This window comes from Choloepus didactylus, chromosome 4 (genome assembly GCF_015220235.1).
Source record: "Choloepus didactylus isolate mChoDid1 chromosome 4, mChoDid1.pri, whole genome shotgun sequence".
In the NCBI taxonomy this organism is placed as follows: Eukaryota; Metazoa; Chordata; class Mammalia; order Pilosa; family Megalonychidae; genus Choloepus; species Choloepus didactylus.
Window position 1 is genome coordinate 7,416,560 of NC_051310.1, and position 25,375 is coordinate 7,441,934.

Sequence of the window (25,375 nt, forward strand, 5' to 3'; positions counted from 1 at the left end):
GGGTGTACCAATTTTCTAAAACACACCCTTAGGGGGAAACCAGATACTGAATATTTCTTCCTTCTGAGACCTGAGCCTGTTCTGGTCTGGGAAAACCTGATTGGGGCAACCAAGGAAACCATGCCTAGACAACAGAAAACTACACTAAGAAAAATGAAGTTATGGCCCAGTCAAAGGAACAAATGTACACTTCAACTGAGATACAGGAATTTAAACAACTAATGCTAAATCAATTCAAAAAGTTTAGAGAAGATTTCTCAAAAGAGATAGAGGCTGTAAAGAAAACACTGGGCATACATAAGGCAGAAATCAAAAGTTCAAAAAAACAACTAGTAGAATCTATGGAAATGAAAGGCACAACACAAGAGACAAAAGACACAATGGAAACATAACAACAGCAGATCTCAAGAGGCAGAAGAAAACACTCAGGAACTGGAGAACAAAACACCTGAAAGCCTACATGCAAAGGAGCAGATGGAGAAAAGAATGAAAAATATGAGCAACGTCTCCGGGAACTTAAGGATGAAACAAAGTACAAGAATGTACGTATCATTGGTGTCCCAGAAGGAGAAGAGAAGGGAAAAGGGGCAGAAGCAATAACAGAGGAAATAATTAATGAAAATTTCCCATCTCTTATGAAAGACATAAAATTACAGATCCAAGAAGCTCAGTGTACTCCAAACAGAATAGATCTGAATAGGCCTGTGCCAAGACACTTAATAATCAGATTTTCAAATGTCAAAGATAAAGAGAGAATCCTGAAAGCAGCAAGAGAAAAGCAATCCATCACATACAAAGGAAACTTAATAAGACTATGTGTGGATCTCTCAGCAGAAACCATGGAGGCAAGAAGGAAGTGGTGTGATATATTTAAGATACTGAAAGAGGAAAACCACCAACCAAGAATCCTATATCCAGCAAAGCTGTCCTTCAAATATGAGGGAGAGCTCAAAATATTTTCTGACAAACAGACAATGAGAGACTTTGTGAACAAGACACCCACCCTACAGGAAATACTAAAGGGAGCACTACAGAGTGATAGGAGAAGACAGGAGTGCGTGGTTTGGAACACAATTTTGGGAGATGGTAGCACAGCAATGTAAGTACACTGAACAAAGATAACTATGAATACAGTTGAGAGAGGAAGGTTGGGAGCATGTGAGACACCAGAAGAAAGGAGGAAAGATAAAGAATGGGACTGTGTAACTTGGTGAAATCTAGAGCATTCAACAATTGTGATAAAATGTACAAATTTGTTCTTTTACAAGGGAGAACAAGCAAATGTCAACCTTGCAACGTGTTAAAAATGGGGAGGCATTGGGGGAGGGATGCAATCAATATAAACTAGAGACTGTAACTAACAGAATCATTGTATTATGCTTCCTTTAATGTAACAAATGCGATATATCAAGGAAAATGCACATGGGGGGGATGGGGAGGCATGTTAGACACTTGACATTAGTGGTGTTGCATGACTCTACTTTGATTTAAGGTTATTTTTCCTTTTGCTGCTTCTTAGCTGTCATTTTTTTTTCCTCTTTCTTTTGTCTCTCTACCTTCTTTGACTCTCCCTCCTGCCTTGTGGAAGAAATGTAGATGCCCTTATATAGATAGTGGTGAAGGTGGTGAACACATAAATATATGACCATACAGAGAACCATTGATTATTCACTTAGGATGGAATGTATGGTGTGTGAACAAAACCATATTAAAAAAAAAAAAAATTGGGTTGATGACAAAACCTTGAGGGCAATATACTGAGTGAAATAAGCCAGACACATAAGGACAAAAAATGCAGGGTCTCACTGATAAGAACTAATTATAATATGTAAAGTCATAGACATGAAATATAAGGTACCAAGATATAGGATGAGGCTTAAGAATGGGGAGTGGTTGCTTAGTATGAGCAGAATGTTCAACTAGGACGAACTTAAATGTTTGGAAATGAACAGAGGTGTCGGTAGCAAGATGTGAGAATAACTAACAGTGCTGAATGGTGCGTGAATGAGGTGGAAAGGGGGAGCTCAGAGTCATATATGTCACCAGAAGGAAAGTTGGAGATCAAAAGACGGGAATGTATAAAACTGAATCCTGTGGTGGGCAATGTCCACGATTAACTGTACAAATATTAGAAATCTCTTCCATGAACCAGAACAAATGTATGACAATCCAATTAGAAGTTAATAATAGAGGAGCATATAGGGAAGAAATATATACCTATTGCAAACTATATACTACAGTTAGTATTTCAACATTTTTTATAAACAGTAACAAATGTACTATACCAACACTACGAGTCAACAATTGAGGGGGTTGGTTAGGGATATGGGAGGATTCAAGTTTCCTTTTCTTTTTTTCTTTTTTCATCTTTCACTTTATTTCTTGTCTGGAGTAATGAAAAGTTTCTAAAAATAGAACAAAAATTAAATGTGGCTATGGATGCACAGCTGTATGAGGATACCAGGGGCAACTGACTGTACACTTTGGATCTTCAGATAATTGTATGGTATCTGAACAACACCAATAAAAATTAAAAAGAAAAAAAAAAAAAGCAGATACTGTGTCCAGTGAATTCTCTCCATATTTTATTTGTATTGGTGCCATTTTTGGTATTATTAGTATTGCTAAATATTTGATGAATCATAAACATATCAAATCTAAAATGATTTTCAACAGCTATTATATCCTTTTATTATAATATGCAGTTGTTTAAAATGCTTTCTAATTTTAAAGTGATAAGTGAAAGCACTAATGTGAAAGAGAAAATGTAAATTTTCTAAGCTTGCTCAATCAAGTTTCAATTGAGTGATTTCAAAGTGAATAGCCTAATATGTTACTATAATAAGGAGTATAATTATCTATGTTTGAATCTCACTCAATTACATTAGATAAACATGAAATGTATCTATAATTTTTCCAAATAAAACTTTCTTAAAATTAAAAAAAAAAAAAAAGGAATGAGGACTGATGCATGCTACAACATGGATAAACCTTGAAGACATTATGCTAAACAGGGGACGAAGACAGTGATAAAACACCAGGTATTGCATAATTCTATTCATACGAAATGTCCAAGACTGGCAAATCCACAGAGACAGAACATAGGTTAGCGGCTGCCAGGGGCTGCAGGGAGGGAGCAGTGGGTACTGGCTGCTAATGGATGTGGGTATCTTTCTGGGTGAAGACAATGTTCTAAAATTAGATTGTGGTGATGGTTGCACAATGTACTAAAAGTTGAAGAACTGTACATTTCAAAAGGGGTGAATTTCATGGTTTGTGAATTTCCTCTCAATAGAAGTATTATTTTAAAAAGTCATTTATTACACAGTTGGGAAAATCTGAACACCGACTTGTTATTAGATGGTATTAAGGAATTACTGATTTTTAAGTGTGATGATGGTATTGTGGATTTTTAAGGAGACCTTATATCTTTGAAATATATAGTGACATATTTATAGACAAAATGATGACAATGTCTTAGATTTGCTTTAAGGTGATCTAATATGGGGTGAGTAGAAGTGGGGGGAGGGAGAAATAAATAAAACAAAATTGACCACATGTCAATAATTGACGAAACCAGGGAAAGGTCCTTTTCTTTCTACTGTTACGTATGCTTGATAATTTAAATACTACAGTTTAAAAATAATCTTTCTCAGTCTCTGAAAAACTGAATGCATCTACCAAACCTTTTTTATAATCACCACAGAAAGCCTATCTAAACTAGACAGAGCAATTAGTGAGAAAAACCAAAGAAATGATAGCATGCTCTGTCTAAAAGAAAGTGAAGTTATTTTCTCTATTTCACCAATTTGTAAGGACAAAGACAAAGAGAAAGGAAGTGCATAGAGAGAGAGAAAAAACATTTGCTCCCTAATTTTAGTGAACCAAAACAAGGAACTAAATTAATTACTCATTAATTTCATTCACAGCATAGAGTTTAAAATTTTTAACTTCTTAGGTGCACCTAGCTAATAAAATTAGCTAATAAAATGTGTGAATTTTATTACACATAACATAGTATTTCATGTAATGATGTGCTGAATAAGATCTATTGTATTTGGAACACTTTGCAAATAAAATTAAAGCTTGATAAAAGAAGCTCTCATTTCAAGTCATATAGGTATTCATTTCTTAAATATTTCATTTGATTTGAATATGCTAATTTAAATAGCATTGTTAAGAGGTGGGAGCAGAGAAGCAACATGAATGGTGGAAAGGCTCACAGTCAGCCAGGCCTTGGGGTTCAGTCCCAGTTCTGTCCCTTACCAGTTGGGTAACCTGGTGTCCCAGTCTGCTAATGCTGCCTTTTCACCAAACACCAGAAATGGATCGGCTTTTATAAAGGGGGTTTATTTGGTTACACAGTTACAGTCTTAAGGCCATAAAGTGTCCAAGGTAACACATCAACAATCGGGTACCTTCACTGGAGGATGGCCAATGGTGTCCGATAAACCTCTGTCAGCTGGGAAGGCACGTGGCTGGTGTCTGCTCCAGAGTTCTGGTTTCAAAATGGCTTTCTCCCAGGACATTCCTCTCTAGGCAGCAGCTCCTCACAAGTATCACTCACTCTCTCAGTTGCTCTTGGGGCATTTGTCCTCTCTTAGCTTCTCCAGAGCAAAAGTCTGCTTTCAAAGGCTGTCTCCAAAATGTTGCTCTGTAAGCTGCAGCTCCTCTCTCAGCTCCTGTGTGTTCTTCAAAGTGTCCCTCTCGGCTGTAGCAAGCTCGCTCCTTCTGTTTGAGCTTATACAGTGCTCTAGTAAATTAATCAAGGCCCATGCTTAATGGGCAGGGCCACACCTCCATGGAAATTATCTAATCAGAGTTATCACCTACAGTTGGGTGGGTCGCAACTCCATGGAAACACTCAAAGAATTACAATCCTATCAACACTAATACATTTGCCAACACAAGATTACATCAAAGATAATGGCATTTTGGGGGACATAATATATTCAAACTGGCACACCTGGGGTATATTATTCAACCTGCCAGAGGCGTTCTCATCTGTAAAATGAGCATAATACCTCTCTCATAGTATTGCAGAGATTAAATGAGCTAATATATCTGAGTGTACTGTGGAGCCAGCACTAGCCAACCAGCATACGGCAGATACAAATATACTGGGGAGATCAGTGTTGTGTGTTCAGGCAGCGGAGGCCACATGCAGCTGACTGCAGTCTGCTCCTGACCTGGACGGAGGCTTGGCGCATGTCAGTGCCCTGGTGTGGCAGGGCTGGTTCGCTTCTCCGCCTCTCCAGCATAAGTTTTCTGGCTATATTTAATAATTTTCTGATCTATCAATTAATGGGGCTATTCATATAAGCAATTAAAAAATTTGCAAAGAATATAGTAAAGCTTTTCTTTGAAAGGTAAGCTGCCAAATTACAATCTGAACAAACAAGCAAAATTTACAGTGAGAATATGAATTACTCAGGTTAATGCATAACCAAACATACCATACATGGAACAGTGACTATATTTTAATCTATATTTAATGTGTAAAATCCTGAACATTCACCTAGCATTGAAATGGAAATCAGCTGTGCATGTATACAATGGATTTATTATTAATTTAACTCCAAACCATCTTTCCTTGACTCCATGAGAATACATGTAAGCAAACTCTAGCTTGTGATGTTTGGTATACCCTGCTGTTGATCCCGGTACATTAAAGACCAGATTCAGTGGTAAGAAAGAAGTGAGTTATAAAAAATAAATTTCTTCTCCTAATTAAGGAGTACATACCACAGAACATTTAGAAGCCAACTAAAGTATAAACAAGAATAAAAACCACTCATAATCCCACCACTCAGAGAAAAAAGCCCTCCGATAACTTTTGGTATACTTCTTTTCAATCTTTTTTGCATAAATTTTGTATATTTAGTTAAAATTATACAATCTAAACAGTTTTATACTCTGCTTTTCACCCTCACTGAACTGCATCATATTTTCCCTGTTGTTACCTATAACTTACAAACATTTTTTAATACGGAGGCACCAGAATTTTCTAGCTGCACCACCATTTCTTGCCATTCCCCTACGGTTTTCTATCACTTTTTCTCTGTTGTACATAATGGTACAGGGAACTCCTTATTCATAAAGCTTTTTTTCGGTACTTATGTTCAAAGACAAGGGTAATTGTTCACTGCATACTGCTACCAGAATCGGGCCCACTCAAACCCACAACTCTGAAGAAAACTTTAATATTAGCAAAGATTTTAATAACATATGCTTCCATAAACTCTATTTGGTTCTCCTCTCACCACTATATGGTAATCTAAACTTGGCAAAATTAAAATATTCCCAATGTTTCTATCAGAAAGTAACCCTAACACAAAAAAGACTAAGTTTGCAGGCTGAGGTTCTCCACCAATAAGATGTATGACAGGGCAACCCAGTTCTTAGTAGTTAAAAAACAACAAAGGTAAAGGAGAAGGGCTAAGTTTGGGGAGCTTATGTGGAGTCTGGGCAAATCCTAGGAGCTAGGACACGATCATTGGGTTAAGGAGAGTTGGAAAATTAGTTCAAGGCAGCCCATCCTAGGGGCAGGAAGAAGTTGCCAAGAAAAAGTAGATTCTGAGATAAGGCTCTCCAGGTGCAGACTACAGCCAGGCTCTGCATCTTATGGGAGTGCCACAGTCCCATCTCGAACTCAGTCTGCTAGTGACTGACCATCGTGGTTCTCAATAGCAGTTTGTCATAAGAGAATGGTCAAGTCTGATTGTCTTTAAATGTGTGGAGTATTGTCATAGAAAGGGAATAAGCATTATGATTTAGAGCCTCCCAGGTCAAACTGAAGCTAATGAGTGAAAACCACAGTCTGATAATTAGGGTGGCTGCACCACAAAAACACAGGCACCTGCTCGGAGTTGAGCCACACGGAGCACTCTGAAAGCTCACTGCCCTCCAGGGCAGCCTGTCCCTTTGTGGTACAACCAGCCTTGTCACTGGTCAAGCATGAAGCTGGGCACCTGAAGCTCAGAACACCAAGCCCTATGTTTCTGACAACTAACCTTGGGGGGAAAATTACTTAATATTTAAAAAATAGAATGCAAAAACTTAGAATGCCATGTTTCTACTCCATTTCAATCCATATCAGGACAGCAAACCAATATATTGCAAAGTGGTAACAATAATACAGCCTTGAAGTCCAAAGCAGTTCTACCTAAAATCCACCTTGCCAAAAAGAGCATTTAACCACACCCTGACTAAACAGTGCCTGCTTTCCAGACAAAAGTGCAGGCGTCCCGACCAACCCGGCGACTCTCAGAGCCAGGAGCAGCAACCCAGAGCTTCTGGTGCAGATTCCCCGCCTCCCCTGTTGCTTCCACACCTTCTCATCATCTGCGTCTTCTCATCAGCCGCGTACAATGGAGGGAAAAACCCAGCCCACTCCGTTCAGGGGCTTTCTGGTGCTCTGGCCATGACTGTTTCTTGGTGTGACATTCTGGCTATCACACTAAGATTTGTTTTCGCTTATGAGAAGAATGCTATAAAGAAATATAACTATGAGAAAATTATTTCTCTTGGAAGAAATCTTAAAAAATCAAACTTTATTCTTAATCAAGAAAATACAACTCCTGAGCAAGCTCCTTCATTATTTTTTTCTAATTAAAAGAAAAAAAAAAAGCCTGAAGTTTTATATAAAGCATCTACTTCAAATTCACACTTCAGGACACAGTAGTCATCAGATTTATTTTTGGAAAGCTGAGTAGGTCCAGAATACCTAAGAAACCCCAGCTTGTTTTTACTTAACCTAATCACTTTGTAACCCGGAAAGAGAAAAATGATCATTTAAAAGGATTGTTCAAAATGTAGACATCTGCCCAACATGCATTTCTCACATGGAGTTGGTGTCCTCTGAAGGACAGAGAAACAGATTTCTTCTCACAGATGTGTAAAAATGTAGTCAAGCACTTGAGGAAAAAATGAAGGCAGCACCCTCACCGACCCAAGGAAATACGCTAACTATGAAATAATTTCTTAAATACAGAAAAAGAGAGGCATTTTTAAAGGAGCGTTTACATGCCCTACAAGTTTGTCTGATTTCAAAATGTTTTAACCAAAGGTATTTTAATAGTCAAGATAAATTCTGTTTCCTAGAGATGGCTGCAAGGAGGATTGATTCTGGCAAAAGACTAGCACTGTACAGCAGCTGAAAGTAGACATTAGAGTACTAACTAGCACCACAGAAACTTTTATGAGGGATTTTTATTTCCGGAAGTTTAAGAAGATGATTATTAAAAAGTTACTTAATATACAAATACTGCCTTTTTATGCCTTATTCTTAGGAGTCAAAGGGAAAGTGTTAGTTTAAATTTGTCAAAAAATCCAGTAGGTAATGGAACTCTGCACTAAGCTATGTCTTTGTGGACAGACGAGAAAGGAGATCCAAAAGAAATGAAGGAGATCCAAAAGAAACAGCAGCTTGCGAGGGGGAAAAAGTTAGGAAGTTTTAGAATTCTGAGCTCCTCAAGGGAAGCACCTGCCACCTCTGTGTCCCCAGTACTTGGCTCAGAGTCTCACAAGTTGCATATAATCAATCAAACATTTGCTGTGCTGATCTGAACTGACGGTACAAGCTGAGTACACAGAAAATGACGTGAGTTATGCAAAACGTTTCTAAATGGAACATCCTCCAAAAGGAGCCCAAAGGTGATCTATCTCCAGCCCAGAGAATTCTGACAGACAACTGTCCTCAACAATGCATTTTGGGCGGCTCCTTTCTTGACAAAGCAACATTTACTGATTACCCACACATGTACACCACTAGCCTATACAATTCATCATCATCAAGTCAAAAAATAGTCACGCAAAGTGTGATTTTGATAGAGCTACGTTGTTTCTGTGTTATTCTAAGTTTGGTTGCCCCGTCAACAGTAAAGAGTGTAATGTATCTGCTGGAGCAAGAATCGTCAAGGACACCACTTGCGCTACCGCTCCCATGCATCCGAAACGCCCACCTTTGGTAGGTCCTTTCCTGCTCAGCACGGCCTGCTGCTCCTCGGTGATGTTCAGCCGCCGAACCACGTCGGCCAGAGCCGACTTCAGCAGCTGGATGTCGTCTTCTTGCATCTGGACTCGCTGCTCCAGTGAAGCAATGCGGTCCGTCACCTCCATACTACTTGCAGCAGAAGCGCTGTCATCTAAGCCAAGGAAACAATCAGGTGAGTTTTAAATGCTCCCCATAGAAATGAGATCAATAAACATAAACTAGCACATTGCTTTAACGTCATAAAATGTAAAAACAGAAGACAACTGTGTGAAATCGTGTAAAATTTTTTACTACATAGAACTTCAAGTCTTCATTCTACGAAAGACTTTTCATCCTGTGTTTTTAATATATTAAACTGTGTTTTTAATTACCATATTTGTCTAGATGTAGAGCAAATCCTCTTCTTTTCCATGACAGCCAAGAATCTCAGATGTAGATGGGATATTAGAATACATCTGCTTCCACTTCCCAAGCATGACACAAATTCATTCTGCGTGTCATCCAGCTTTTGCTCCAACGATGCTGATGGGCAGCTCACCTACTCACAAAGCCACACTTTCCCTCCACTAAGACTTTTAATGATTGGCTACTCTGCCAAAGTACTATGAGTGGTCCAATCTGTTCGGTCAGCAGACCCTTACAGTTATGTCGATCACATTTCCTTTAGAGAATTAGTAATTCCCAATTCCTTACAAAGGTCGACGAGGCCCGACACGACCACACTCCTCCTTGCCTCTCCAACCTCATTTTCTGTCATTCTTCCCTTCACTTACCAGACTCTAGCCACGGTGGCCTTCTCTCTTTCAAGGCCTTTGTATCTGCTGTTGTCTTTGCTGGTGACATTTTTTGACCTAGCTCTTGGTAGGACCAGATTCTTCTTGTTTTTCAGGTCTCAACTCAAATGGAAGTTCTTCAGAGAGCCTTTCTAAAAACCTTATCTAATGGCGTCACTTTTTATCACATCGACCTTATTTCTTTCATAACAGGTACGACAAACTGTAATCATCTTCTTTGTTTATCTTCTACTCTCCAAACTAAAAGTGTAAGCTCCAGGGAAGTCACTTACATTTCCAAGTATCACAAACTAAGACCATACTGGACAGCACCCCTTATGGAAAACAATGATAAAACCCAGAACTAATATAAAAAGCAGGTACCTGAAGGTACTGAGAGGCAACAGAAGCATCCAGACTCTGGGGAAAGAGGGGAGATGGGGAACTAAATGAGTTAATTCCCTTTTCCATGGCTTTTAGCTTGGGGCTAAGTGCAGCCCATGAGGATCACACAGTGGTGGGGATGGTACATGTGGGAAAACCCAGAGTCTTTTTGTCCAAGAAACTAAAAACACGAAGTCAGGAAGCCATAAAGGCTGGAGAGAATAGAAATCCCAAAAGGGAAAAAATCCAGGGAAACCCTGAAACATGCACACACAGAATGCCTCGAGCATTCCAGCTAAACAGTAAAGATAAGAACGGAGACCAGGGCTACCACCTAAGAAACAGTTTGTAATTCATGCCCAGCAAGAAAATTACCTGCTGAAACAAAGGAAACAAGACTTACCAGAGAAAAATAACAAAATGCCGTATCTCCACAGTTTAACATTCATAATGTCCAGGATACCATCCAAAATTACCAGATATATTAAGAATCAGGAAACAGAACACATTCTCAAGAGAAAATAAAACAGAGTCCAGCTCCAAGATGAACAAAATATTGGAGGAGACAAGTGAATAGTTTTAAATAGATATGATTATCTTCAATAAGCAAAAGAAAGACTTGTTAGACAAATAAAAATTACAGTAGAGAAGTGGCAAATGTCAGCAGAGAAACAGAAACCATAAAAAAAAGAACCAGTGAACCTAAGATGGCGGCTAGGTGAGACAGGGCAAAAAAACACCTCCATGAAAAATACTAGCTAAAAGCCAGAAAGTGACCCAGAACATCAGTTCCAGTGATGTACCAGCTGGGCAAGGTCTGCTAAATCCACAGGGACTGTGCATTTGGTGAAACCGGGAGTCTGCATTCTGAAACAAGTGAGTGAGCTGGATAAAAGTCCGGCAGCCACACTGCGGTGTGGGGAAACCGTGGGTTGGCGTTCGGAGACGGACTAGTTCTTTTTAAAAAAAAAACAAAAAACCCAGGAGCGGCTGTGGATACAGCAGCCAGAACCGCACAGTGGAGCACGGCAGGAACGAGCTGTGCCAACACCTCAATATCTGGCGTGGAAGATAGCCCTTCCCACAACTGCTGCTAATTGTCTTGGAGCCAGGAGGGCAGAGAGGAGCCAAAAGGAGAAAGAAACTGTGCCCCCTGCAGCCATCTTCCCGGTGAGCTGGGGATGCTCCTGACGGGGGCCAAAGCCACAACCCAGAGCCGCGCCAAGCGTCCCAGTGTGATGGGGAGTGTTTCCCGCAGCACCACGCACATGCCACAGTATCGGCTGTGGACAGTGGCCTTTAGTGCACGCACAAATTGTCCTGGAGCTGGGAAGACAGAGCTGTGCGAAAAGGAGGAAAATAACATGCTCCATTCAGCCATCTTTACAGCAGGCTGGGAACGCCCCTGCAAGGCCGAGCGGCCCAGGGCTCCCCTGGCGGGCCAGCAGGCACTTGAGACATGGCACAGCCTTCCCTCAGCAGAGGTCCTGGAAGAGCACAGCTGAGAAGGGTGACGTGCTTGGAAATCTCAGGGACCCTACGCCAATACCAAGGACTTGTAGGTCAGCGGCAGAGACAATCTGTGGCAAGACTAAAATGAAGGCTTAGACTCTTGCAACAGCCTTAAAACTCCGGGAACATCTGGGAAGTTTGATTATTAAAGCTGCTCTGCCTCCCTAACCACTCAGACACATGCCCCTCATTCAGGGTGGACAGCACCAACAACACATCCAAACTTGGTGCACCAATTGAACCCCACAGGAATCAGACCCCCACACACCACAAAGACAAAGTTGGGGAGAACTGACTTAAGGGGAATAGGTGACTCGTGGACGCCATCTGCTGGTTAGTTAGAGAAAGTGTACACCACCAAGCTGTAGATCTGACAAATTAGATATTGGTGTTTTTCATATTCTGAAAGAACCCTATCAAGTAAAGCAAATGCCAAGAGGCCAAAAACAACAGAAAATCTTAAAGCATATGATAAAAACAAGTGGATATGGAGAACCCAAACCCAAACACCCAAATCAAAAGATCAGAGGAGACACAGTACTTGGAGCAATTAATCAAAGAACTAAAGACAAACAATGAGAACATGGCAGATATAAAGGACATGAAGAAGAGCATGGCACAGGACATAAAGGACATAAAGAAGACCCTAGAAGAGCATAAAGAAGAACTTGCAAGAGTAAATTAAAAAATAGAAGATCTTATGGAAATAAAAGAAACTGTTGACCAAATTAAAAAGATTCTGGATACTCATAGTACAAGACTAGAGGAAGGTGAACAACGACTCAGCATCCTCGAGGACCACAGAACAAAAATGAAAGAACAAAAGAAAGAATGGGGAAAAAAATCGAAAAAATCAAAAAGGATCTCAGGGATATGATAGATAAAATAAAATGTCCAAATTCAAGACTCACTGGTGTCCCAGAAGGGGAAGAGAAGGGTAAAGGTCTAGAAAGAGTATTCAAAGAAATTATTGGGGAAAACTTCCCAAACCTTCTACACAATATAAATACACAAAGCATAAATGCCCAGCAAACTCCAAATAGAATAAATCCAAAGAAACCCACTCCAAGACATATTCTGATCAGACTGTCAAATACTGAAGAGAAGGAGCAAGTTCTGAAAGCAGTAAGAGAAAAGCAATTCACCACATGCAAAGGAAACAACATAAGACTAAGTAGTGACTTCTCAGCGGCCACCATGGAGGTGAGAAGGCAGTGGCATGACATATTTAAAATTTTGAGAGAGAAAAATTTCCAACCAAGAATACTTTATCCAGCAAAACTCTCCTTCAAATTTGAGGGAGAGCTTAAATTTTTCACAGACAGACAAATGCTGAGAGATTCTGCTAATAAAAGACCTGCCCTACTTCAGATACTAAAGTGAGCCCTACTGACAGAGAAACAAAGAAAGGAAAGAGATATAGAGAAATTTAACAGACATATATAGAACATCACATCCCAAATCACCAGGACATATTCTTCTCTAGTGATCACGGATATTTCTCCAGAATAGACCATATGCTGGGACATAAAACAAGCCTCAATAAATTTTAAAAAATTGAATTTATTCAAAGCACATTCTCTGACCACAATGGAAAACAAATAGAAGTCAATAACCATCAGAGACTTAGAAAATTCACAAACACCTGGAGGGTAAAAATGAGGGGGAGATGAGAACATTCCTGGATAATCAAAAGCTGAGGGACTTCATCACCAGTAGATCAGTCCTACAAGAAATGCTAAAGGGAATTGTGCAGGCTGAAAGGAAGGGACACTAAACAATTGACTGAAACAACAAGAAGAAAAAGATTTCCAGTAAAGATTGCGGGTGACTGAGCTTGTACCTCGGCTTACCAGGCCTGGGCCAGGGGACCTGATATCACCCCCTGGGGAGGGTAGTGGGTACGGGCGTTAGTGCCCTCTGCAGCCCCCCCGAGCCTGGGGAGCGAGGTCAAGGCAGCTCCCTTTTCCTCACCCAAAATGCCACTGGCAGAGGAGGCTTGCCGGAGGGAACCGCCTTTCTCCTAACCGCCCTTTCCCCACTTCCTTATCTTGCCCGCACACTCCCCTGTGCCAAGGCCACTCCTGCCACCGCCAGCGCGCATGCACCGTGGCCAGAACAACTCCCGCCCGCTGCAACGGCTCCTGCGTCCTCTCAGAACCAATCCTAGCCCCTCTCCCTTCAGTATTGCCATTTAAGGCTACTTCACCTCTTTTCCAGCCCTACCCTTCTTACCAGCCTATATAACCTGTAATCACCCCTAAATAAAGTCTCTTTGGCGCATACTCCTACTGGATGAAGAGTGTTTTGTCCTCATCGCCGCCCTCCACACCTTGTACGCCCCCCGCCGAGGACCTGGCCAAGTCCTCCGCCTCGCCCTCGCCTCCGGGAAAGAGCCCCCGCCGCCGGTACCCTTTAAGCAGCCCCGAGAGCTGAGGGCTCCGCTACCGGCCGCCACTCCCCCCAGAAGCAGTAACCGCGACCGCAACTGGTGCCCCGTGTGAGGAGCGTCTCCACACAACAGTTCGGCAGGTCGCCCGCTTGCCCGGACGCCTCTCCAGCTTCCCGTTTCCTCGCCTGCAAGGTAAGGGCCGCCTCTCCTTCGCCGCTTCCGGAGCCGTGTGAGGTTCACTGCTCCGAAGCCGCTCCTCCCTTCCCCCACGCTCTCTTCGTCCTCTTGTATGCGCACTTCTATGACCCCCGTTCCTCCTAACGCTCTCCCTCTTCCCCTCCATTACTTTGCTGTGGTTCTTTGTATCTTTGTTTCCTCATTTGGCGCCGTGTGCCTCTTTGCAACCGCCCCCCCCCGACTGCTCCCGTTGCCAAAGGGCACTGCTTTCCGCTCTCGCCGTCTCCTTCGGCCTCGCGGCCACGGTTTATCTCATTCTCTCTGCTCGGTAAACAACCCCCCCTCCTCCCCCCTCAGCTATGGGTAATCGTCTATCTACGTGCCAGGCACCTCAAGTTCGTGCTCTAGCGGGTCTCCTAGACACGCATCGATGTAAAGTGTCTGTTCGGCAGCTGCAAGTATACTGGGACCTCCTGCTGCCCTTTAACCCATGGCTCACCACTTGCCATCTTTGGGACCCTGTTACTTATGATCGTCTTATTGATCAAGTCACCAACGCCATGGAACATGAGAGCAAGCGCTTCCCTCCCGGCTTGCTCCCCACCTTAATAACCGTCCGCTCCTGCCTTCAAGGCTCCCTTCCCCCTGATCGAGGCCCCGTTAAATCCAAGGAGGCCCTATCAACCCAGCCAACAGATTCAGATAGCGATATTAATTCAAATCATGACTCGGACATGGAGTCCTTAGTCGAGCAGATTAACAACGCGCTCGAGGTGACTCCCAAAAAGCAAAATAACACTGCGCCACGCCAAGATGGCGAACTTCCTCCTTCTTTTTCCATCGAGGGGAGGAAATGCTCCGGCGATGACATCAGCCCTAAGCTGGGCCGGAAACCGCATACGCTTTACCCCGCCCTTCCACAGGGCGGAGCTAGTCCGTCATCTTGTGCCTTGAACCCCGCCCTTTCACAGGGCGGGGCTGATCAACCATCTTGTGTCTTAGCCACGCCCACCGCGCCGCCATCTTGCGACGCTTGGGGCCTCCCACTTCCGCCTCCCCCTCCGGCGAGCTCCCCCTCGGAGCCGCTACCGGCAGCTGCCGCCGCTCCTCCCACCCTGCCGACTAACAACCCCTGGCTGCCTTCTACACCTCAAGGCAACCCTTGAGGCAACGCTCCCCCTACCCTCACTCCCGCGCCAAGCCCTCTGCAAGCGCGTCCTCCTTTCTCTCGTGCTTTTCGCTGCTTTCCTCTTAACCTTGCCCCCACCCCACAGAAACCGTATGACTGGTATCCCATTGACTCAGATACTATCAAGCAGCTTCGCAGGGCCGTCAAGGAGGACAGGTTAGGTAGCCCATACGCTTCCCAAATACTGCAGGATATCGGCATAGACTATTGCATCCCCCAAGACTGGGCCTCGCTTGCCCGTTCCATTCTTAACCCCGGTCAGTTTGTTGACTGGCGTGCTCACTTCCAGGCAGAAGCAGCTAAGCAAAGTGAGCAAGACGCAGCCCTTGGAGTCTATCATCCCCCCGAAGCCTACTTGGGCACGGGAGCGTTTATAAATGCATCTACCTATATTAATGCGCCTGCCGCCTTTTGGCCTATCCTTTGGGGAATCGCCTTACGAGCATTTGCCAACTGCTCTGCCTGTCGGCCTAATAAATTCACCAAGCTCTTCCAGGAGCCGAGTAAGCCTTTCGCCACCTTTGTCTCCAGAGTCGAAGAAACCTGCGCTCGAAAGGTAAGTAACCCCCAGGCCCAATATTACATGTGCCCATCCTCAAATCCTGAAAAATCGTACTGCAATTCCCCCAACAAGTACTACTGTGCATACTGGGGGTATAAAACATTAGCCACTAATTGGAAGCCTCCTGTTCCTGATCATTACCTTACCCTAAAGTGGGCCCCTACAGGGTGCAAACTCCCTACTGTTAACTGGCTCGGCCAAGAAAGTGAGAAATCCTGCACACATCTTAATCTTACAGTGCAGCTCCCCACTAATCCCTCCTGGTTACTCAGTCAAACTTGGGGCTTCAGAATCTATGAGAAAGGAACCGACCAAGGATCACTTATTCTAATAAAAAAGGAAGCTGTAAGCCAACCATGCCAAAATACTGCTTTAAAAACACCCTCTGGCATAGGTCCCAATAAAGTCATTAACCCCCTTCTTCCACAGCTCTCCAGCCTCACCTCAACTCCAACCAGCCGCACCTCAGCTGCAAACAACGCATCGCCAACCCCACCACCCCAACCTTTTCTGCCCCCCTCTCGTTATTCCTCTCCCCTCCTCAGCCTCATCCAAGCCGCCTTTACCTCAGTAAACTCCTCCAACCCCAATTTTACCTCATCCTGCTGGCTCTGCCTCTCCACCTCTTCCTCACTGTACGAGCCCGTTGCCTCCAACCTCTCCTTTTCAGAAAGCACAGAAAACAGCCCCTTGGAATGCAATTGGAATACCTCTGCCGTCCCCCTGACCTTTCATTCAGTCTCCTATACGGGAAAGTGCGTCCGCCCTCGCTCCAGTAACTCTCCCGACCTCACTGCCTGTGCCAGCTACTCATCTCCCAGCAGCTCGGCAAAATTTCTCATTCCTCATAACTCCTCCCAATGGCTCTGCTCCTCTACAGGACTTACCCCCTGTCTCAGCACGAATATCATCAGTGAATATAAAGAAACTTGCCTCCTAATTGTCCTTATCCCTAGGGTCTTATACCACAGCGAAGAAGACTTCTTCCTCCGTCTGGAAAGAACTGCAGCTCCTGCCCTTCTGCAAAAGCGAAAGCCCATCACCGCCCTCACAATTGCCTCCCTCCTAGGTCTTGCCGGTACTCGTACCGGAATCGCTGCACTAGCCAGTAAAGGCTCCGCCCTAACTCACCTCAGGGCGGCTGTTGACGAAGACATTCGTCACTTACAAAACGCTATTTACCATCTAAAAAATTCTGTCAATTCCCTCTCTGAGGTAGTGCTCCAAAACCGCCGAGGTCTTGACCTTCTCCTCCTCAAAGAAGGAGGCCTCTGCGCCGCCCTAGGAGAAGAGTGCTGTGTATATGCCAATTCCACAGGTCTCGTCGAGGACAGCCTGAAAAGGGTCCGAGAGGGACTGGAAAAGCGTAAAAGAGATCGTGAAGCCACCAATTATTGGTCCAGTTTTTTCACTCCCATCCTCCCATACATCCTTCCTTTTCTTGGCCCCCTATTAATAATTATTCTAGCTCTCATCTTAGGACCCTGCCTCATCCGCAAAATTGTCCAGCTTGTAAGGAAACAAACGGATGCCATTTTTTCCTCGTTCGTGCAAATCCAGTATCAGCGACTCGCCACCTCTGACGCCCCCCACTCCAAGATAACAGCCAACCCTCCGCGACCTCAACGCCACCGGTCGACTCGCCAACCGCGAGGCCCTTCTCAATCACCTGAACATCGCTCTCACCTCGAGTTCCAGCTTCTCTAAACCCCTGAACTTTAAACCCCTCACCTTCGCCCAGCCCGCTGCAGCGAAGCCATTGTCAAGCGCCCGGACACCACACCAACACTAAGCTCCAGCCTCGCTGAGCCACCGTCAACCCCTTTTTCCCTTCCCTGACCTCCCCCTTCCCTCACCCTTAGCGGGCCTCTCCGGTAAAGCCTCTTCCTCTAATTAGAAAAGAAAGGGGAATTGCGGGTGACTGAGCTTGTACCTCGGCTTACCAGGCCTGGGCCAGGGGACCTGATATCACCCCCTGGGGAGGGTAGTGGGTACGGGCGTTAGTGCCCTCTGCAGCCCCCCCGAGCCTGGGGAGCGAGGTCAAGGCAGCTCCCTTTTCCTCACCCAAAATGCCACTGGCAGAGGAGGCTTGCCGGAGGGAACCGCCTTTCTCCTAACCGCCCTTTCCCCACTTCCTTATCTTGCCCGCACACTCCCCTGTGCCAAGGCCACTCCTGCCACCGCCAGCGCGCATGCACCGTGGCCAGAACAACTCCCGCCCGCTGCAACGGCTCCTGCGTCCTCTCAGAACCAATCCTAGCCCCTCTCCCTTCAGTATTGCCATTTAAGGCTACTTCACCTCTTTTCCAGCCCTACCCTTCTTACCAGCCTATATAACCTGTAATCACCCCTAAATAAAGTCTCTTTGGCGCATACTCCTACTGGATGAAGAGTGTTTTGTCCTCATCGCCGCCCTCCACACCTTGTACGCCCCCCGCCGAGGACCTGGCCAAGTCCTCCGCCTCGCCCTCACCTCCGGGAAAGAGCCCCCGCCGCCGGTACCCTTTAAGCAGCCCCGAGAGCTGAGGGCTCCGCTACCGGCCGCCACTCCCCCCAGAAGCAGTAACCGCGACCGCAAAAGATCACATGGTAAATATAAATACCAATACTACTGTATTTTTGATTTGTAACTCCACTATTTATTTCCTACAGGATCTAAAATACATAAACTGTAATGACAAATCAGCGGTTTTGAACTCAATGTAAAATATGTAATTTTTGACAAGAACTACATAAAGGTGGGAGAATGGAGGAGTATAGGAACATAGTTTATGTGTCCTATTGAAATTAAGTTGGTATCAAAGAAAAACAAGATTGTTATAGATTTAAGATGTTAAATTTAAGCCCCACAGTAAACACAAAGAAAGTATCAGAGAATATGACCATAGAGATGAAAAGTAGAGTATGGGTTAGGAGAAGTGGGAGAAGGGGCAATGGGGAGTTAAGAAATGAGTGTAGGGTTTCTGTTTGGGTGCAGGGAAATTTCTAGTAATGGATGGTGGGAAGGTGATGGCATTGTAACATTCTAAATGTGATTAATCCCACTAATGGAATGCTAGGGAGGGGTTGGAATGGGAAGATTCAGGCTGAATATATGTTTCCACAATTAAAAAAAAAAAAAAGACAGCCTAAATAGATGACAATTAAATGCCAAGGATGTTCCTGGATGGGATCTGAGGATGGAGGAGAGGAGGCTCAAAGGGACACAGATGGGACATAAGAAGAAAAAAAAAGGAAATACAGAATGTAAACTTTGTATCAATGTTGAATTTCTTGAACTTCTTAGTTGCACTTAATGGGATTGCATAAAAGAATGTTCTTGTTTATGGGAAATGTATATGTGAATTATATTGTTTGTTCAAGGATGTGTGCAGCTTGCTCTCATATGTTCAGAAGACAGAGCAATAGATGATGGATGATAGGGAGGGAGGGAGGGAGGGAAAGGAAGAAATGGTGGTGTGACAGGATGTTAAAGTTGGTGGATCGGGGTATCGGGGGAGGGGGGTTGGGGTGTGCTGGAGTTCTGTGTATGGGGTTTGTATTGTTTTTGCAACTGTTCCTGTAAGTTTGAATTTATTTCAAAATAAAATTAAAAAAAAAAAAAAAAAAAAAGAACGAACTTGCAGTCTTGGGAAGCTGCTTTCCTGACTCTACCCCTAAGGGCCTTTGGAACTGGTCTGCACCCCTGTGGGGGACCCTGGGTCCATTCTGGCTGGGAAATACTGACAAACCAACTGCCAAAGAAGAGCTTTAAAACAAACCCAATCAACAACAAAATCTTAGATAAGAGATGGAATTGAATTTCAGAATATTCTTATCAAGATAATCAGATGCCTAGATACCATAAAAAATTGCAAGACATACTAAGAAACAAGAAGATATGGCTAAGCCAAAGGATCAAATTAAAAAATTGAAAGCAATACAGAATTTAGAACAATTAATCAAATATGTTCAAACAAATCTCCTAAATCAATTCAAAGAGATACCTAAAGAGATTAAGGATATTAAGAAGACATCGGGTGAGCATAAAGAAGAATTTGAAAACATACAAAGAAAAATAACAAATCCTATGGGAAGGAAAGAAACAATAGATGAAATTAAAAATACACTAGAGATACACAATGGAAGATTTAAAGAGCGAGAAGAAATAATCAGAGCATCTGAATTCAAACAGACGAAAGAACAGATGGAGAAAACAATGGAAAAGTTTGAGCAAGTTTGAGTAGAGTCTCAGGGAAATGATTGACAACACAAAGCACACAAACATACAGTAAGGAGAAGAGAAGGGGAAAAGGCCACAAGCAATATTTGAGGAAATAATGGCTGAAACTTTCCCAACCTTTATGAAAAAAAAAAAACACGTAGATGCAAATCCAAGAAGCCCAATGTACTCCAAAGAGAATAAACCTTAATGGACCCACTACAAGACACATATGAATCAGAATGTCAACTGCCAAAGATAAAGAAAGAATTCTGAAAGCAGCAAGAGAAAAGCCACTCATCACTTACAAGGGAACTGCAACAAGATTAAGTGTGGATTTCTCATTAGAAACAATGAAAGTAAGAAGGCAATGTTATGATATATTTAAGGTACTAAAAGAGAAAAGCTGCCACCCAAGAGTTCTTTATCTGGGAAAACCTTCAAAATTGACTGAGAGTTTAAAATATTTACAAATAAACAGAAACTAAAAGAGTTTGTTAATAAGAGCCCTGTCCTACAAGAAATACTAAAGGGAGTTCTGCAGTGTGAAAAGAAAAGACAGAAGAGAGAGGAGGAAAATGTAGAAATGAAGATTATCAGTACAGGTAACTGAAAGAATAAAACAAAAGACAAAAATAAGTTATGACATATAAAAGCCAAAGGATAAAATGGTTGAAGTAAGTACTGCCTTTACTGTAATAATAGTGAATGTTAACAGACTAAACTCGCCAATCAAAAGACACAGATTGGCAGAATACATTAAAAATATATATAATCCATCTATATGCTGCCTACAAGAGACCTTAGACCCAAGGATACAAATAGGTTGAAAGGGAAAGGCTGGTAAAAGATATTCCACACAAACAGTAACCAAAAAAGAGCTTGGGTAGCTATAGTAATATTGGAAAAAAATAGACTTTAAATTCAAAAATGTTAGACAAGGAAAGATATTATATATTAATAAAAGAGGAAATCTACCAAGAAGAAATAACAATCATAAATATTTATGCACCTAATCAGGGTGCCCCAAAATACATGAGGCATACACTGAAAAAACTGAAGGAAGAAGTAGGCATCTCTAGAAAAATAGTTGGAGACTTCAATAAACCACTGTCATAAATACATAGAACATCTAGACAGAGGATCAATAAAGAAACTAAAACTTGAATGAAATGATAAATGAACTAGACCTAACAGACATTTACAGAACACTACTCCCCCAAACAGCAGGATAGACATTCTTCTCAAATGCCCATGGATCATTCTCCAGGACAGATCACATGTTGGACCACAAAACAAGTCTCAATAAATTTAAAAAGACTGAAATTATACAAAGCACTTTCTCCACTCATGGTGGAATGAAGCTAGAAATAAATAACAGGCAGAGAACAGTAAAATTCACAAATATATGGAGGTTTAACAACATGGTCTTAAACAGTCAATAGGTCAAAGAAGAAATTGCAAGAGAAATTAGTAAATATCTCAAGATAAATGAAAAATGAGAATATAATATATCAAAACTTATGGGATGCAGTTAAGACAGTGCAGAGAGGGAAATTTATAGCCCTAAATGCATACATTAAGAAGGAAGAAAGCTAAAATTAAATAACTAACTCTGGAAGAACTAGAAAAAGAACACAAAACTAACCGTAAGCAAGCAGAAGGAAAAAAAAACAAAGACTAAAGCAGAAATAAATGAGATCGAGAACAAAAAAAAATAATCAACAAAGCCAAAAGCTGGTTCTTCAAGAAGATCAATAAAATTGACAAATGCTGAGCTAGACTGACAAAGAATAAAAGAGAGAAGGTGCAAATAAATAAAATCAGAAATGAGGGGGGGACATTACTACTGATCTCACAGAAATAAAAAAGTTAATAAAAGGATACTGTGAACGTCTGTATACCAACAAATTTGACAACTTAGATGAAATGAACAACTTTCTAGAAAAACACATGAACAACCCACACTGTCTATAGAAGAAATAGAAGACCTCAACAAGACAATCACAAGAGACTGAACTGATCATCAAAAGCCTCCCAACAAAGAAAAGTCCAGGACCAGTTGGCTTCACAGGTGAATTCTACCAATCACTCCAGGAAGAATTAATACCAATCCTGCTCAAACTTCCAAAAAATTGAAGAGGATGGAACACTATGTAACTCGTTCTATGAAGCTAACAAAACCCTAATACCAAAGTCAGATAAAGATACTACCAGAAAAGATTATAACAGACCAATTTCTCTAAAGAATATAGAGCAAAAATTCTCAACAAAATACTAGCAAATCAAATCCAATAGCACATTAAAAGAATTATACACCATGATCAAGTGGATTTGACTCCAGGTATGCAAGGGTGGTTCAACACAAGAAAATCAATGTAATACATCACATTAACAAATCAAAGGGGAAAAACCCAAATGATCATATCGATTGATGCAGAAAAAAAATCTGACAAAATCCAGCATTATTTCTTAATAAAAACACTTTGAAAGAGAAAACTAGAAGGAAACTTCCTCAACATGGTAAAGGGCACATAAGAAAAACCCACAGCTAACGTCATAATCAATCACGGTGAAAGACAGAAAGCTTTCTCTTTAAGATCAGAAACACAAGGATGCCAACTGTCACCACTGTTATTCAACATCGTGCTAGGAGTCCTAGCTAGGGCAATTAGGCAAGAAAAAGAAATGAAAAGCATTCAAATAGTAAAAGAAGAAGTAAAACTTTCACTAATTACAGATGATATGATTCTATATTTTAAAGGTATCAAAAAATCTACGACAAAGCTTAGTCGTAGCAAAGTGGCAAATACAAGTTTAGCAAAGTGGCAGGATACAAGATCAACATGCAAAAATCAATAGTATTTCTATACACTAGTAATGAGCACTTTCAAGAGGAAATTAAAAAAAAATTCATTTACAATAGCAACTAAAAGAATCAAATTTCTAGGAATAAATTTAACCAAGGATGTAAAGGACTTGTACACAGAAAACTATAAAACATGGTAAAAGAAATCAAAAAGGAACTATATAAATGGAACAACATTCCATGTTCATGGATTGGAAGATTAAATATAATTGAGATGACAATTCTACTCAAATTGATTTACAGATTCAATGCAATCCCAATCAAAATTCCAATGGACTACTTTGAAGAAATGGAAAAGCCAATCATCAATTTATATGGAAGGACAAGGGGCCCTGAATAGCCAAAAACATCTTGGAAAGGACCAATGAAACTGGAGGACTCACACTGTCTGACTTTAAAACATATTACAAAGCTACACTGGTCAAAACATCATGGCACTGGCATAAACATGGAATATTGATCAATGGAACTGATCTGAGAGTTCAGAAACAGGCTTGTGCATTTATGGTCAAATGATTTTTTACAAGGCATCCAAGTACACTTAACTGAGACAGAACAGTGTCTTCAACAAATGGTACTGGGTATCCATAGCTAAAAGAATGAAAGAGGACCACTATGTCACACCCTTTACAAAAATTAATTCAAAATAGATCAAAGATCTAAATATAAGAATCAGTACCATAAAACTTCTAGAAGAAAATATAGGGAAGCATCTTCAAGATCTTGTGCTAGGCGGGGGTTTCTTAGACTTGACATCCAACACAAGCAACAAAAGAACAGATAAATGGGACCTCCTCAAAACTGAATACTTTCGTGCATCAAAGGACTTTGTCAAAAAGGTGAAAAGACAGCCAACTCAATGGGAGAAAATATTTGGAAACCACATATCTGATAAGGGTTTAATATCCAGAATATATAAAGAAGTCCTACAACTCAACAATAAAAAGACAAACAACCCAATTTAAAAATGGACAAAAGACTTGAATAGAAATTTTTCCAAAGAGGAAATTCAAATGACTAAAAAGCACATTAAAAGGTGCTCAACACAACTAGCTATGAGGGAAATGAAATAAAAAACACAATGAGGTATCATTTCACACCTCCTAGAATGGCCATTATCAAAAAAACAGAGAACTACAAGCATTGGAGAGGATGTGGAAAAAGAGGAACGCTTATTCACTGCTGGTGGGAATGGAGAATGGTGCAGCCACTTTGGAAGGCAGTTGGTGGTTCCTCAGAAAGCTAAGTATAGAACTGCCATATGATCCAGCAATAGAACTGAAAGCAGAGACACGAACAGACATTTCCACACCAGTGTTCACAGGGGCACTATTCACAGCGGCCAAAAGATGGAAACAAGACAAGTGTTGATGAGTGGATAAACAAAATGTGGTATATACATACAATGGAATATTATTCAGCTGTGAGAAGGAATGAAGTCCTGAAGCATGAGACAAAAATGGATGAAATTTGAGGACATTATGTTGAGTGAAATAAGTCAGAAGCAAAAGGACGAATATTGTATTATCTCACTAATATGAGCTAATTATAATAAGTAAACTTGTAGAATTAAAATCTAGAATATAGGTTACCAGGAAATAGAATGAGGGTAGAGAACAGGGAGCACATACTTAACGTGTGCAGAAATTTTTACTAGGTTGAATTTAAATGTTCAGAAATGGATAGAGGTGATGGAACAACAATATGGTGAGTGTAATTAACAGCACAGAATTATGCATGTGATTTTGGTGGAAAGGGGAGGTTTAGAGCCAAGTATGTCAATAGAAAGAAAGCTGGAGGATAAAACGGGATTGTATAACAGTGAACCCTGTGGTGGAAGATGACTGTGATTAATAGGACAAACAGAAAAATGTTCTCTCATGAACTAAAACAAATATTCATCACTATTACAAAGATTTAATAGGGTAATATATGGGGAAAATGCACCTACTGCAAACTATGGACTACAGTTAACAGTAATATTTTAATATTCTTTCATCAACTGTAAGAAATGCACCACAACAATGCTAAAAGAGAGTCAATAATAAGGTGTATAAGGAATATGGGACATTGGTTTGTTTTGGATAATGAAAATGTTCTAAAATTGATTGTGGTGCTGAATGCACAGCTATGTGTTGATACTGTGAGCCAGTGAATGTACACTTTGGACAGATTGTATGATATGTGAATATATCTCAATAAAGCTGCAAAGAAAAAAAAGAATCAACCAGAAATTCTAGAACTGAAAAATACAATTTCTAAAATGAAAATTATACTGGATAGCCTTAATGTTGAATGAATGACAGAGGAAAGGCTAAGTA

The 25,375-nt window shown here is 41.6% G+C and overlaps 1 protein-coding gene across 3 annotated transcripts in view; it reads right to left on the reverse strand.

The window, feature by feature from the left end:
* The window catches only part of EML1 (EMAP like 1), a 225,621-nt gene that overhangs the window by 91,404 nt on the left and 108,842 nt on the right, over window positions 1-25,375 (reverse strand). For 2 of the 3 annotated variants that reach the window (XM_037831901.1, XM_037831900.1), the window contains exon 2: window positions 8,964-9,146. In XM_037831901.1, the coding sequence (XP_037687829.1) occupies window positions 8,964-9,146 (183 nt within the window). Of the gene's footprint in view, window positions 1-8,963; window positions 9,147-9,366; window positions 9,548-25,375 lie in introns of those variants that run through there. The other variant, XM_037831902.1, reaches the window with a different exon arrangement.